The sequence below is a fragment of the Balearica regulorum genome, chromosome 6 (assembly GCF_011004875.1).
Source record: "Balearica regulorum gibbericeps isolate bBalReg1 chromosome 6, bBalReg1.pri, whole genome shotgun sequence".
Classification (NCBI taxonomy): domain Eukaryota; kingdom Metazoa; phylum Chordata; class Aves; order Gruiformes; family Gruidae; genus Balearica; species Balearica regulorum.
The window spans coordinates 35,421,935-35,437,569 of NC_046189.1; the positions used below are offsets into that span (position 1 = coordinate 35,421,935).

Below are 15,635 nucleotides of genomic sequence, written 5' to 3' on the forward strand. Positions count from 1 at the left end.
GTTAATGTGAGCCACAACTTTCTGTGCAGAATTACAGATTATTTTGTGAATAACACCAGTTTTGGAGGTCTGTTTAATTACTGATCTGGTAGCAGATAATAGTGCAAAACAATGTGGTAACATAATTACTGTTCTAGAGATCCATTACAAAATTAAATTATTAGGGTGGCAGTATGGGATCTTTTTGTTTATTTTTTTTGGCCATAGTTGGAATTTAATAGAAAGAAAAAAAAATGCTGTGATGCATAGTAGTTGCATGCTTAATGTCTAATAATTCTAACACATGACTTTCCTTTCTAGATTCTTGTTCATCTAGGACTTTTAACAAAAGAATCTGGATTCAAGATTGCAGAAAATGCGTTTAGCGGTGGCCCACTCGGTGAATTAGTCCAGTGGAGTGATTTAATTACATCTCTCTACTTACTGGGCCATGACATCAGGATTTCAGCTTCACTGGCAGAGCTCAAGGAGTAAGGAGATTACTTTCACATTTGAAACTGGAATGAAAAAAAAAAAAAAAAATTGTAAACTCTTGACACTTCTATTAACACTATAGAATTTCTTGAAGCTTAAAATGAAAGTGATAATTCGCTAAACAGACGATAAGATTATTTCATGAGCTAAGTATATGTGCTATGAAAAGGATAACGTGTTTTCATTGTAGCTTCAGGCTCCTGAGACTTCATAAATGAACGTTGTAAAATTCAAACTAAGCAGCTTATTCTTTAACATTCCAGGTGCTTTAACCAGCTGCAATAGGAAAAGTTACAGACTAGCCTAGTTCTGTGTCATCCTCTTCAGTTTCTGCTATTCTTCACTCAGTATCTGATTTTAAAATAAAGGTTTAAATCCTTTAAACACATTACTTTTGATGCAGTTAATTGCTTATGTTAGGTCAAATTGCTACCTCACTCATCTTTGTCTTGCTTTGCATACTAGTTCAGCATTAGGCATAAACCGTCTGTTTTAAGCTTGAGCACATACACTTTTTCTGTAGCTTTCATTTTTTTGTAACAAACATGACACCATCATTTTATACAGAGCTCTTACACTGTAAAGCTGTCAATAGAAGCCAGAAATTGTTTCAAATAATTTCAAAGCATACTATTTTTAAACATTCCAACCATAGTAATCTCTTTTAAACTGTATGATGTTTTTAGTGAAAATTAGCACTTTACTGATGTATAAACAGTTCTTTAATAAATGCTGAGCATCTTTAGCATTTCAATGTTCTTACATGGTTCCTGTTTTGGAAAAGATAAGAGTAAGGCTTTTTTGGACGGGAGAATTATTGGTATAAACAGTATTACAGCGTCTATTCAAGGTATTTGGAAAGTAATACTTTTCCATATTCCTTCTTTCTTTGTTTAGGATTATGAAGAAGGTTGTAGGTAACAGATCTGGTTGCCCGACCCAAGGGGATAAAGTTGTAGAACTCATTTACATTGATATTGTGGGACTCACTCAGTTTAAGAAAACCCTTGGTCCATCATGGGTACATTACCAGTAAGTATAACACTTACTTGACCTCTTAAGTGCTGTGTTAAAGAGCTTTTGTTGCATAACATGTCAAAATACTGAGATGAGCACATCTATGTGAATTTGAATTTATTTAAAAGTAAAAATGTGGTTCTCTGTTGTCTTTCACTTTTAGAAATAACGGGGCTATTACCTGTTTTTTGCATACCATCTTTATCCCCCCCCCCCCCCAGCAAGTTTGGGATTCTTGGATTCAAACATTTTTAATCTTAATAAATTATATTATCTTGTTGAGTCATCATGGTTGCCTTTCTTTCCCTCCCTTCTTTACACACCCACCGCACCCCTTTTGTTCTGTAAATTAGTAGACAAGATGACAGACTATTGGATTTTGCTGTTTACAACAACAAAAAGCCTTTGGAATATGAAAGGCATGTTTCCCTTGTCAGTGTTTGTAGCCATACTGGATTGATGATTGTGGAGACTTATCTATTAGAATCGTATTGCCCAACAACTGCAGTGCAGTTTTTTTCTGTTCCATCCCTTAAGATGTTGGGAGAAGAGTTGTCTTCAGGGGTAGGTCTTAAAGAATAAACCTGCTGGTAATGGCAGTTGTTGCTTCTGTAATCTGTAAACATCTTTTCATTAGAAATGGAAGATGGCAGTCACAAGAAATTGCTTTGTATAGCCTTCTTAGTGTCTGCAGTTTTAGAACCACATTTCTTCTTGCCAATAACTTTAAATCAGCAAGCCTCCCATGTATTATACGAGTACATATCAGCATGAAATAAAACCAAATGTAAATTACTGACTTTGATTTTTCTATACCTAATCGAATTAGCTGTGTTTCATGATCCATAAAGTTCGGTAAATCCTACTTGAAGGAAGGTAGTGAAAGGTGTTCACTGCAGGCAGAAAAATTGTTTTCTCTGTACCTCAGGATTTTCTAGAACATTGGATCTTTTCAGCGTAATTTTAAATGAGAGTACTGTGATCAATGTTGCAGATTAGATTAGTCTTAATCTCTTTTTTGAATCAGAGGAATAAATGGATATTCTGGGTTTTAGGAGTCTGCTAATAAAGATAATCCCATTTTCCACTGAGCTACAGTTGGTCGTCTGTCTGCCAGATACAATTTTCACCAGGAGATCACGTACCGTATTGTGGTCAGGATGTAAAACCATACTTATAAATTTAAAATGTTTCTTCCCTCTTGCTTTCAATTTCCTATTTGATATATTCTGTTATAAATTTATGGAAATGCACCAGGACATGGAGATTATTAGACTCACTCTTCAATTTTTCTTGCTTATTTCATGAATCGTTAAATCTTGTCAATCGGTTTTTGATTGATTCCTAATTTATGGTAATGACTGACTTTTTCTGGTTTAGGAGAGTAGAATTAAATTTAACTCTAAATACCTTAGGGTAGTGTAGGAGGTTTTGTTAGGCTTTTGAAGAAGAAAAAACTTACTTAATGCCTCTTTTCTTCAACATATCTAGTCCATGCCCTTACTGAAAAGTAGGTTGGATGTATTTGTCATTCTTGAAAGATTTTTGTCTAATCTTTTACTGAAGACTCCAAAAGATAACCTCAGCCATTATTTTATAGTGTTAAGCTTTTCTTTAAAGTGTTTTTCTTGGCTTGATTTCTCCCAAATTGCCCATTACTGGTTATTCTATTATGGTTCTGGGGAATTACTTCCTTATCTTCTCTGCCAGCCTCTAGAACATCTTATATACTGATTTTCCTTCAATTTGCTTTTCTTCAAAATAAATTTAGGAGTTTGAATCATTCCTTATAATTCAGGTCTTGTAGACCTTTCATCAAACTTGTTGCATTTGTTGGGAATCTCGCTAATTGTTTGATACTGTTCCTCAAGTTCAATGTACAAAATGGGGTCCAGAGTCTAGCAGAGACTACCAGAATTGATTAGAGCAGGAGAATTAATTCATAGCTTCATGCAAGCTATCTCCTATTTGAGGATCTTCTTGCAATCATGTTTTTTCTCTCATCACCATGAATTACCTCATAAATTTTGTCATTAAATTTTTTTTAAGTTAAAACTAGTAAGTCTGTTGTAAGAGCATAATTATATGTCTTTGTTTAATGCTCTCCAGTAAAAGAAACATTATCACAAATAAAAATGCCTTATAGCCCTTGTTCTTTACAAACTTGGCTTTCTCGGTCAGTTGTATTTGTCAGTAGGAATAATTCTTTGTCTTGAAAGAAGTGTTTTGCTTTACGCCATACTGCGTTTCAGCAGACGTGCTGGTCAGCTCAGTCTGGTTTATGTAGACCAGACTCAAATACAAATAAATTACAACTTGTTTACTCACTTCAGATTGGAATAGAGTGGTAGAACACACCCATGCTTTCAGAACAGTCTCTTGATAAGAGTGCCACTTAGGATTTTTGTGAGTCAGCTTGAGCCCTGAGGAAATCTTTGGTAATTGCAAATCAGGTTTCTAGAACTGTGAGCTCAAAAGAATGACCCTGCTGCTCTGAGAAGTGAGTGTTTCTGAACAACTGAAATACTATTTTGTACATCTGAGATCTGTGGCACCAGCGACTCTTGGTAGGACGTGCTTTATCTGTGGTATAATTGGTGCTGTAAATAGCATGAATATAGCAAAACAGATCTCATTTTTGAGTGCCCCTTATTTTCAAGCAGAAGAATGCCTGGACTTGCTATATTTTTCAGTTCTGAAGTCTGGATATTTGAATGCAGTTTATGCACAATGAAGCAACATAAAAATTGGTAGCTTAATATAGTTTGAGGAGTGCAGCTCATTGCCTTTCTTAGCACCTGCATCCTCCATACAGCACATAAGAATCTGGTATTTTTTCATTTTTCTACAGTCTCTCTGTAGCAATGACTCATTCCCATATGCCAAAAATCCAACCGGCTTTATTCTTGAAATAAATTAACATGACAGCTATCCTGAAAAATGAGCAACATTCCTGCTTCTTACATGTTCTCTAGAACACATCTGTTCTAGGAGGGTTATTTTCTGACTAAGTTTTTACATTTTAAATGCAAGTACTGAGTGGCCTGAAAGTTAATGTGTGTATCTGCAAGGATTTCTGTAGGCAGGTATGAGCTGCTCATGATCTGAGCTGGCTCGACATAAACCAGGACAGTCTGGAGTTGGGTATCTGTGCTGGCAGGTTGCTGCGTCTGATGTCAGTGTACCTACAGAGCTTCCAAACCAGAACCAGTTGGGTTTTGACCAGCTTATTCCCAGGAAGATGTCTGCAGCCACTGACATATATGTACAATTTATTTAGCAGTTTATACTGGCATAAGCACTAGTTGCTGACAGCAATGGGTGCTGCTGGACAGAATTGCTTGTTTAAACAAAGATGAAGTATATGTAAGTATATTATAACCTCTGGTGGGAGACGGATATGAAAAAAATGTGTATAAATTCTTTTACTAGGAGAGCCCAGCTATTGCTTATGCCCAATAATTATGGAAAAATGCTCACTTTAAAAATGGTGATAGTCCTGGGTTACTTTTGTCTGAGCCCAAAAATTGTCACTTCTAATATTCTAGAAGAAAGAAGACTTTAATATGGATGTTTCTATAAGCAGTTTGCTACCCACCAATCTTCTTTTTAATTAGTCAATGAGTAGACTAATCAGTCTGACACCAATTCTAAGGCATGCTGTAATTCTGTGCAACTTCACTGCTAAAGCTAGGTGACATTTTAGGAAGGAAGGGGGAACGGAGTGAAAAACTGAAGTTAAAATGACACTAAATTAACATTTTTATTTAAACTATATCCCTGATTTAAAAAAAAAAAAAACACCTGTTTTGCCATTTTCAACATGAATTAATTCCCTTTAGAAATGCTAAAACATTGTATGCAAAATTAAATTTTTCATTGTAAAGTGGTTCAATTGAAAGAGATTTAAACCACTAAGTGAAACAAATGGAGAATATCTTGTTCAGCATAACTAGCATTAATTACGTTAATTTCTAAATTTTAAATCTTTACCAGTTCTTTTCTGCTACATTTCAGGGATTAGGTTCACCACTTGAACCTTTGATCTCTCATACCATTTCTGCACACACTTGCACTTTCTCCTGTGATCCTTTTCTCTTTTCCAACTTACTTTATGCCTGAATCATGTGATTATTTTTTTGTTTTGTTTTCCCTGCTTCCCAGTTTAGCTTAGTTTCCATAGCATCACGTTTCCTGTCCTGCTTCAGAGACCCTGTATGTATTTGGCATAGTGGCACATCTCCCTGTGTAGAGTTAGTGCTACGTACCTTACATCTCAATACAGGAAAAAGAGAGGAAACAAAGCATTGAGATGATCATATGTGACATAGTGCTCCTTACATATATAATTTGACAAACTCTAGTAATGTTGCAGTTTTTCAGTAGCTTTCACCCATTTTTCATTCCCTGTACTCAAGTACCTGGTGAAAAGCTGTATGTTTGATAAGAAATTTGTTTTAAGGCCTGCCAAGAAATAAAAGGGCTTTTATTACCAAATGATTCATCAGTGCAGAAGTTGTTTTGGTCCTGCTGGAGTATTTTGTATTATGCAGAGATAATTGCCACTGTTGTAAAATATTTTCATTGAGAACAGTTGACATAAAACACTGCACAGAAACTGATCTGTCAGCTTTGTTGTTTGGTGAATCATAATGTGTTGTATATTTTGACTTTCTTTTTGCTTAAAAGAGCTCTGTGAAGATACAAAAAAAAAAAAGTAAATTTGCTCTATTTGTACTTTCAAGTACAAAGGTGGCATTTCATAAGAGAATTTAAAAGTTTCTGGTTTTTTCTGTTTCTCAATTCAATGGATACTTTAGAGAAAGGAGCAACAAATAAGAAATATATGAATGTATTTTTGGGATGAAATGCTTTCATCTCTTAAAGCTGAAAAATGGTTATAGCCAAGTTCTTTCACCTTTTGGGGGCTAAGTTCTTTCAGATTTTAAATCCCAAATCTTGATGTTTTACTGAACAGAATATATGTGGAATTGGGGCACAGGAAATGGTGAAGACTGAGAAATATAGCTATTTTTAATAGGAACTGTTGCAGCTACTTGCCTTCTCTGCCACCCGAGAAGTTCTGTTTCTTCCTTAGCATGTACAAGCCCAGTGATACAAGGTGCAGTGATAAAAGTTCATGTCTTTATAACACAGTGGCACATGATGTTTGAACGCATCCTGTATAAGTCTTTTCTGAACATTTTGTTTGGGGAGGGCTGAAGAATGGTAGCGTCAGCAGCTTTGGAGCTATATAATCCAGTTCTTTTGCAGTGGGGCCAATGGTTGGTATGATGCCCATAAAGTTCCTGTCCAAGCTATATCAAAGGTTTGGCGGGCTGCATTTTGGAAACATAACTTCGGGAATCTGTATGCTAGAATGTGTGGCCTCTTCTTCATACTGAGACTTCTTCGGCTTTGCATGTACTATGGGCTCTTTTTTTGAAAGGACCTGCTTGTAAATTAAGTAAATTTTTTTCAAGGAATTATTAGGACTTTAAATAAAGGACTGAGTGTGTATCTTTCATCCCAGACACTTTTTAATCCCATGCCAAGTTTTCTCTCAGTTGTAGAGTGGTTGTTGCAGATATTTGACTACTATATTGTTTCTTCAGAAGTCTGTGACAAAATGTTTCAAAATAAAACAAATAAATGGCCTGACTGCAAACATTCCGCAAATTAAACTGTCTTCAGTGCTTCTCCAATAAGTCTAGTTGACCTGAAAGTCAGAACCTGGAGACTAAATACAATTATCTAAAGACAAAGTGCTGTTCTGCTCTGATCTTCTTGGCATGTGGCCCTTGGTTGTTGCATTGGTTTTGTAGTAATGGGTGAAAACATTAGAAAATAGATGAAGAATCCTCTGTTCTTCTGCCTAAATTCTACTTCAGAGCCCCAGGAATGTAGGTGACCAAAGTAGAATTCCCATAAGCTCTACTTGGATGTTAAAGCATAACTTCATTCTGTAAGAAGACAGACACCCAAACTAAGCGCCAGAGTTTCTATTTGAATGTCTGATATGTCCTTGAATTTCTTGATTGTAATGTCTTTGTGAATGTAATATGAATAGAAATGTTTGTAATTAAAATGTACCTTCAGTTTATAAATCATCCACGTTGCAAACAAAACCAAAACACATCTTCTTAATAATCATAACTGCGTATATATACACACATGCTTATATATACATATGTATGTGTACCTACAGTAATTTTTATTCTTTTTCTTTTAGGTGTATGCTAAGAGTTCTGGATTCCTTTGGAACTGAACCAGAGTTTAACCATGCCCATTATGCCCAGTCTAAAGGCCACAAGACACCATGGGGAAAGTGGAACCTTAATCCACAGCAGTTTTATACAATGTTCCGTAAGTATCCCTGTGATTCTAAATAAGTTGGAGCTTGTAGAGTTTGGCTTGGAGGATTTGCTTTGGAGTTGTAGAATTTTTGTACTGAGTCATGGGTTAGTGGTGGACTTGGCAGTGCTAGGTTAACGGTTGGACTCACTGATCTTAAAGGTCTTTTCCAACCTAAACTATTCTATGATTCTATGAAAGACAAGTTCATGGTTTAACAAAATGCAGCTGCTAAACAGGGAGAATTGTGTCAATAAGCGTCTGTAGACTTTGCAAAAGCTCTATCATGCTTTCATCCAGCAAGCAGAAAATAACAGTATTAACTTGATATAAATAATGGTAGGGAACTTTATTCTCAGGGTACCTGTGGAAAGAGCTGATTGGCCTTTCCTTCAAGTGTCAGTCAGTTTGTTTTTGTTAGTTTTGCTGTCTGAAATCCTGCTATGCAGTGATAGGATTTTGAGGAACTTGCTAGATTGCATTGTTATAAACCACACTCTTGCATTTCATCATGTTAAACTGAAGTTTGCGACTATGTTGCTGTATTTCTGCTTTTTTCCCCACAACAATTGAGCTGCACAATTTCTTTGCTGTTTCTTTGTGTTCAAGGTTAATAAACTAACACTCAGCAAAAGTAATGGTTTTGTCTCTGCTTTTTTGTGGATTTCTCAAAATTTTCACCTAGCTTGTTTTCATTTTGTGAGCATTCATCCTGAGGTGAACTGATTCACATTTATTTGCCAGCAGTGTACAAAGCTATTGAAAAACAAGTAGTAGACTTCAGCACTGCTCTAGATACTTGAAGCGTTGTTAAATAGCTTAAAAAAAACCCTGAAAAATAAACAAATACACACACAAAAAAAACCTCTATAAATTGAGTCAGATTAAATTATTTCAGTGGCCTGCTCTAGCCCTCATCTTTGACTGTATGGCAAAAGGTTCTAGAATCAAAATATCTTTCTCTTGCATTGTAGTAGTAGTTTGAGTTTGTTATCTCTGAAAGGTGCAGAAAGATTCACTACTGCCAGCGCGTTTGAGGGTAAGTGAGGCTTAGGAAAGAGGAAAGTGCATGCTGTTGTATGCAGCAACTTCTCAGTCCAAGTCTGTGAGAAACACTTGGTAGTGACCAGCCTGACCTCGAAAGTTTGGTGGTGGTCCCCATCTGAGACTAAGGCCAGGGCATGCGCTGTTCTTTCTCATCAGACTTCATAGTCAAGTCTTTCAAACTTTTCTGCTTTTCATAGCAGAATTATACATGCTGCTGTCTGGTTGACATGCTTTTGATTTCAGTTGCCCTGTAAAATTCTTGAGAGAGGCATATTTTGTCTGTCAACATTTGCTGTGCAAGTTTTTCCAGAGAAATATAAGTGAAGGTTGTTCAAAAGATAAAAGACTGCATTCACAGTTGTTTCGAAGCGAGTAACAAAATGCGCGGTGGGGAAATGTAACTTGGAAGTGGTTGCACAGTTTGTGTCTTAGTAAGCAGATCTTGTTCCATATCCGCCTGGTTTGCTAATATTTATTGGTTTATGTCCTAAATGGAAAAGGAGCTGAAAGCTTCATCATGCTGTATTTAAGTAGTCCAGCTCTTGGAAAATTTGTGCGTGAGGTCCTGTTCAAGATAGCACCAAGGGTGATGATGCACTTGAGGAAAATAGTTTCATGAATACTTGTGGTACAGCTGTGTGCTGTGTGTCTGCACTCCTCAATCCTACTCCATGAAATGCAGGAGAAAGTAAATCTTCTCTGTAGAGATGATCTCTGTTGTGGCAGTATAGACTACTGTTGCAGTCTCTTGTTCGGAGCAAATAACTTCATACTGAATTTGCGGAAGAGTATGACTATTGGAATTTCAATAAATAACCATTTCCAATTTTTAATACTGGAAATGAGTGTGGGTTTTCCTTTGCAGGAAGAGTGGTAAATAAATTGCAAGCAAATTCATTCTGAAGCATGAATGATTCCAGTGCTACAGATTATTCAAGGATTTTGCTTCTTTTTGTACTAGGTGCAGAAGAGTCAGTGTGTTTTGCAATATTTAAAGTTTACTTTTGTTTTTTGTTTTCTGCTGCAGAGATAGCACCATCTTTATGGGGTTGTGGTTAAAAGTGCATGTTATGCATCAGTAAAGAGTTTATGACAGATTGGAACCCTGGATAGCTTCCCAAGACCCCCAGACTCTATTATATTTTGAGAACTCTGATTATAAGGGCAGAAAATTATTAGTGAGCAACGAGCAAGCCATATTCAAACTTGTAGCACATTACTAAATGCTTGACTGTTCTCTGAGCTTTCCAGAAGCATAAGGGGGTTTTTTTCGCTTTTTGTTTTTTATTTAAATTCTTTTATGCAAAATAACAGCACTGGTGCTTTTAAAACTGCATGATCTTGCTTAAAAGTCCATCTCAGTGCTTCCTGTCAGTGCTGTTTGAGGCACTGAATTCCACCAGTTCTAAGTGCTAACTTTAACAAAGGTTTATTTTTCTTTTGAGTGTGTACTGCCTTGCCTCTCCTTTGAACGCAGTCTCTCATCCAAAAATATGAAAGGATGGAAAAATGCCCCTTCTCAGGCATATTTGCAACGTGCCATTTGCTATGCTAAATTCTAAAAAGTCCTTGGGTCCAAGTGAGTGCCTAGCTGTTGCTGAGGCATTTTTCGTGAAAAAGAGTAATTGTCATTTGAAAGACTAAATGTAATGGCAGAGGGAAGTGTACACTGTGTATGGTTTCTCTGTTCTACTGCATTATCCAGTTGGCTGATTTTCAGCAATTAAAAAGCAAAAAGTCATAATTGCAATAGAAATTTTTTTTTTTTTTTTTTTTTTTTTTAGAACTCATAGGTTTAGCATTGCATGTACTATAAGTGCTTGGGGTGTTGTCTTTGGGGATTGGTTTTGTTTTGCTTTTTAACTTTGCAAAGTGTGCTTAGTAAGAATTTGTCAACTTGTCTGCCAAAATTTAAAAGGGAGGTGATCCTAGTGTTTATTGCAGCCTATTTCAATGTAAACTTGTGAGCCTATGACACTTTTCAGATAGATGCAAAAATCTCACATGTTGAAGTAATTTTTCTATAGTAGGGATGGATTTTTACCTGGAGTCTTGAATGTTGGAGTCCATTCCTGGAATTAAACACCCTGTCTATGCAAAAAACCCCAACCAAACCAACAAAAAAACCCACAAAACAAAGCAAACAACAAAACCCAGAACAAAATCCCCCTTAGTTTTAATGAGCCTATAGGTCTGTGTCTTTATAGGAGGAGAACAGTGGCTAATATTGCTGGATGTCACTGCTGGAAAAAGACCAATAGAGGCTAAAAATAATATAGAAAACTAAATTCTTTGCATGCACTTTATTTGTTTGGACAGTGAATGAACACAATAATTTTTCTAGCTTCAGTTGTCACCTTTCAATATTTTATGATAGATATATCTGAGTGAATTAGGCAGTGAAATTTGTATTCTGATTGGCATAGTGTGACTTTGTAGGCTAGTAATTAGTGTGGATGCATAATATGCGATGAGTTGGATGGTTGGTGTTAGCTCTTCCGATATAGGAGGTGAACCCAACACATTTACTAAAGTTTATTTATGACATTGAGCAACACATAGCTTTGTCAACAAGCATAAATCCAGGGTTTTTTGAAATTGTTGGTATTGCATCTCTGTCAAGCTGGATTTCTTCTGGTTCTCTTATCTTTAATAGTAAAATAAAGCTCAGCACACAAAAAATTAATTTTCATTTGCCTCAGTCCAGCTACAGAATTTTTATTGCCAGAAACAAGCCAGAAAAAACCTGCTTACTTCAGTAGACATGTGCAGCATGACTTAAAATTAATAAGAACTATTCTTGATAATAAAGCAAGGAAATGTATCTCAGTATGAATGTGAAGGAAGTGATCTGTTGAATAGTATGTTCCTTATACCGACTTTTCTGACAATATTCACGCTTTTGTAACATTAACTGTTACTTCAAAAGGTTTTGAATGTGCTCTGCTTCTTACAGCTCACACTCCGGATAACAGCTTCCTTGGATTTGTGGTAGAGCAGCATCTGAATTCCAGTGACATTAAACACATTAATGACATCAAAAGACAGAATCAATCTCTCGTTTATGGCAAAGTAGATAACTTCTGGAAGGTGAGTTTTCTATACTCATACACTTGAGCAAATTTATTTTGATCAATATAAAGCATAACTCTAAATGTAGAAAGTATCCCTTCTCTCTAGATATATTAAGTTCTTTTTCTGAAAATAAACATATTTAAATAATTAAATTGAACATTTTGAAGTCTTTCTGATGAGGAAGCTTCTGTCTAGATTGATGTGGATCCTTTGCTATTTATGCATACCTTTCTGATAGACTAAAAAGTTTTTATAGTTTTGATATCACAATAATTTTGGAAAATGCAGAAGCTGTTAGAAGTAATGGAAAATTGAAGGTGTCAGAGGCTTTGTGAACTTTAATCAGTCATAAGCAAATGTGTCTTTCAATTATTTATTTTCTTATATCTACAACCAAAAATATTCTGCATTTTGAACTGGAAATCTTGTTTCACTAAAGACCCTAGAAATGTTCAATCTCATTTCATCTTACCGTAATAATATCAGAGTTCTGTTTATTAAATATTACTGTATTGTCTCCCATGTGCAGACAAGAGCTGCAGAGTAACACCACTGAGGTTTGGTCATATTTTCACCAAGTTAAAATATATTGTCCTGTTAAGCTCACAGTGGTCTCTGCTTTTTGTCCACTGTCCTTTTCTGAAGCTCCTTCCAGGCTGCCACACCTGGCAGAGTCTCTCTCATGCAGTTTTCAAAGAAAAGTGATTACTTACTAATAGCTGGATTTCTTCCAAGTTACCTCTAGCTCTGTGTGCCCATATACTCTGTATGCCTTCTCTCTGGCCTAAAAAGACCTTATTTTAAACCTCTTGTCAACTGAAAGAGGAACTAATCAGTATGTGCTGTGCCATACATAGGACCAAACGATAAGACAGTGTGAGAGCACCTGCGTCTCACATTTTCTTTCCTTTTCTCTTCACTGGCATGAGAATATTGGTCTTGCACAGTTTTCCGAACACGGAAGCAACATTTAGTCTGATAATTATCATTATACGGAATAAATTATTGAAAAATTACAGCTACAAGTAAATGGTCCATCAGTGAGACAAAAACTTAAGAGAAATGGGAGAATCTTGCCAGTGTTTATGGTAGCAGAAAGATAGAGCTGAATGCTTCTAGGCTTCTGTGCTGAGAAAAATATGTATATTAGCTGTGCATTTTCGATTGTGATCTCTTAGGTTTATATCTGAGCTTATTGCACTAAGCCATGTAATCTATGTCTTAAAAGGAAATTTTGCTTTGCATCATAGTAAATACTATGACAGTTATTCTATTTGGCTCCTGGTATAGAATGACTTAGTGTAACCCCATGTGCAGTCTCTTCTGTCTGCAGAATGCTGGAGCAGAGCTAGGATCCTTTCATTCAAGTCTCTTCTAGCTGCGGGTCTCACACTTTTAGTTCCTGATCTCCTTATCAGACTCTCAGGAACAGTTGCATATAGTAATCATCTATACTTTCTGACCTGATTTGTAGTGCATATCAGCAGAACAACCTGTTGAATACTAGTTGGATTTAAGTAACAAGATAGTTGCTTAGTCACCAGGGTGTTGGGTTTTTTTCACTGACATATATATCTTTCTTGGTTTATTCAGTCTGCATGATTTCAGAAATATGTATTAATAGCTTATATGCCCAGAGTGGAGATTTGTGATTGCCTAGGCTGAGATTCTGTATGACACACAGGATATTGATGGGCTGATTAAGACAAAACCATGGCTTTTTGGAAAAGAACATCCAATCTTGATTTTTAAATAGCACACGATGGAAACCCCACTATTTCCTATGGTAAAACCTTCAGGTAGTTGCTTTCTCCGTTAAGACTTTACCATTTAGAAACCTGTACAAGAAATAATGCAGTTTCCAGTCTTAGTAGCAGTTATAGACTTTGTCTACTGGACTGATGATGTTTCTGTTCTATTTCCCTGTAGAAATATATAGGGTGAGGTCAAAGTTAACCCATAGTCATCTCCTGAAAAACCACTGAGAGCTTTGTGCTTTCTAATCCTTAAGTGTTCTCAGGTGTCTGTTTTCTCTGAACAAAAAGATTTCAAGATTTTTCACATGCCTTTTGAACTGTGAATATTAGCAAAGGGCACGTGAGCCGTACCAGCACCAAGTCAAAATGCAATACTATATGCACTATTACACATATCCCCTTTTCAACATTAGGAACTTGTGTTTAGATGACTTCTCAGCCAAAACCCTTGTATCTTTTCTTTTTTCTTTTTTTTTTTTTTTTTAATAACTGCTGCTTTTCAAGTCACTGCTCCATTTCAGTAAGTATTGCCTGTCTTGTTTCTTCCAAGATGTATGAATTAATACCTCACCATATTAAAATGCTTACTGTATGCTTGTTACATCAAGCACATTAAAACTGTAACTTGCTGACTGTGACTGCAGCCATGCCCATATGCACTGGTACATAAAGGGTAATCACTGCAGATAGGTTTTGAATTGGTGACAATGTGGGATGTGTTATCTGGAGTGATAAAATCCAATTCTTATGATCAATAGGAAGCCTGAACTAATCTTGTGTCTGTGTAATTTGCTTATTTTGTGTCGTCTTCATTTTCTCTGTTCAATGCTCTTTTCATCTGCCACCATGGCTTGTACTGAACCCAACTAATCTATTTATCCTGCTACTTTTCTTTATATTGAACATGGCCAATTAACAAAAAGTGTAATCTCCACAGAATATGTGTCACTGCTGGGTCTGATCAGTCGTTAGAGAAGCACAGTATGAAGGGGAAAGCATTCCAGTGTCGTGGTTTTACCCCAGCCGGCAGCTGAGTACCACGCAGCCGCTCGTTCACTCCCCCCCATCGGGATGGGAAAAAGAATCAGAAGAGTTAAAGTGAGAAAACTCGTGGGTTGAGATAAAGACAGTTTAATAGGTAAAGCAAAAGCCGCGTGCACAAGCAAAGCAAAGCAAGGAATTCATTCACCACTTCCCATGGGCAGGCAGGTGTTCAGCCATCCCCAGGAAAGCAGGGCTCTGTCACGCATAACGGTTACTTGGGAAGACAAACGCCATTGCTCCGAACGCCGCCGCCCCCCCCCTCTCTTCCCCCAAGCTCCTTATAAACTGAGCATGACGTCATATAGTATGGAATACCCCTTTGGTCAGTTTGGGTCACCTGTCCTGTCTGTGTCTCCTCCCAACTTCTTGTCCACCCCCAGCCATCCCGCTGGCAGGGCAGTGCAAGAAGCAGAAAAGGCCTTGGCCTCGTGTAAACACTGCTCAACAATAAGTCCATAGAACAAAAACATCTCTATATTATCAATGCTGTCTCCAGCACAAATCCAAAACGTATCCCCACACTAGCTACTATGAAGAAAAATCAATCCTCTCAGCTGAAACCAGGACATCCAGTCCCCAGACTGAAGTGCTTTTGGGGAATATTAGTTGCAAATAAATTGTTTAATTTTAAACCAGGTAGGTTGAAATGGAACTGAGGTACGCAGAGGACCTTTTTTCCTGTGGATGGAACTAGAATAGCTAACTGCCATCATGGTTTTCTATAGTTGTGGGCATGGATCCTTTTCTGCATCTGACAAGGCATGTTAAAAAAAAATAGATGCCATATTACTTGTCATTTCATCGTTGCTAGAAATCACCATGTTCCCTGCTCTGCTGCATGGCTGGGCAGTGTTGGTGAGGCTAGCT

General features: G+C 36.8%; 1 protein-coding gene across 2 annotated transcripts in view; it reads left to right on the plus strand.

The window, feature by feature from the left end:
* Positions 1-15,635, plus strand: part of MGAT5 (alpha-1,6-mannosylglycoprotein 6-beta-N-acetylglucosaminyltransferase) — a 133,928-nt gene that overhangs the window by 83,040 nt on the left and 35,253 nt on the right. For both annotated transcript variants that reach the window (XM_075757178.1, XM_075757179.1), the window contains 4 exons: positions 301-470; positions 1,372-1,506; positions 7,724-7,857; positions 11,849-11,982. In XM_075757178.1, the coding sequence (XP_075613293.1) occupies positions 301-470; positions 1,372-1,506; positions 7,724-7,857; positions 11,849-11,982 (573 nt within the window). The remainder of the gene's footprint in view (positions 1-300; positions 471-1,371; positions 1,507-7,723; positions 7,858-11,848; positions 11,983-15,635) is intronic.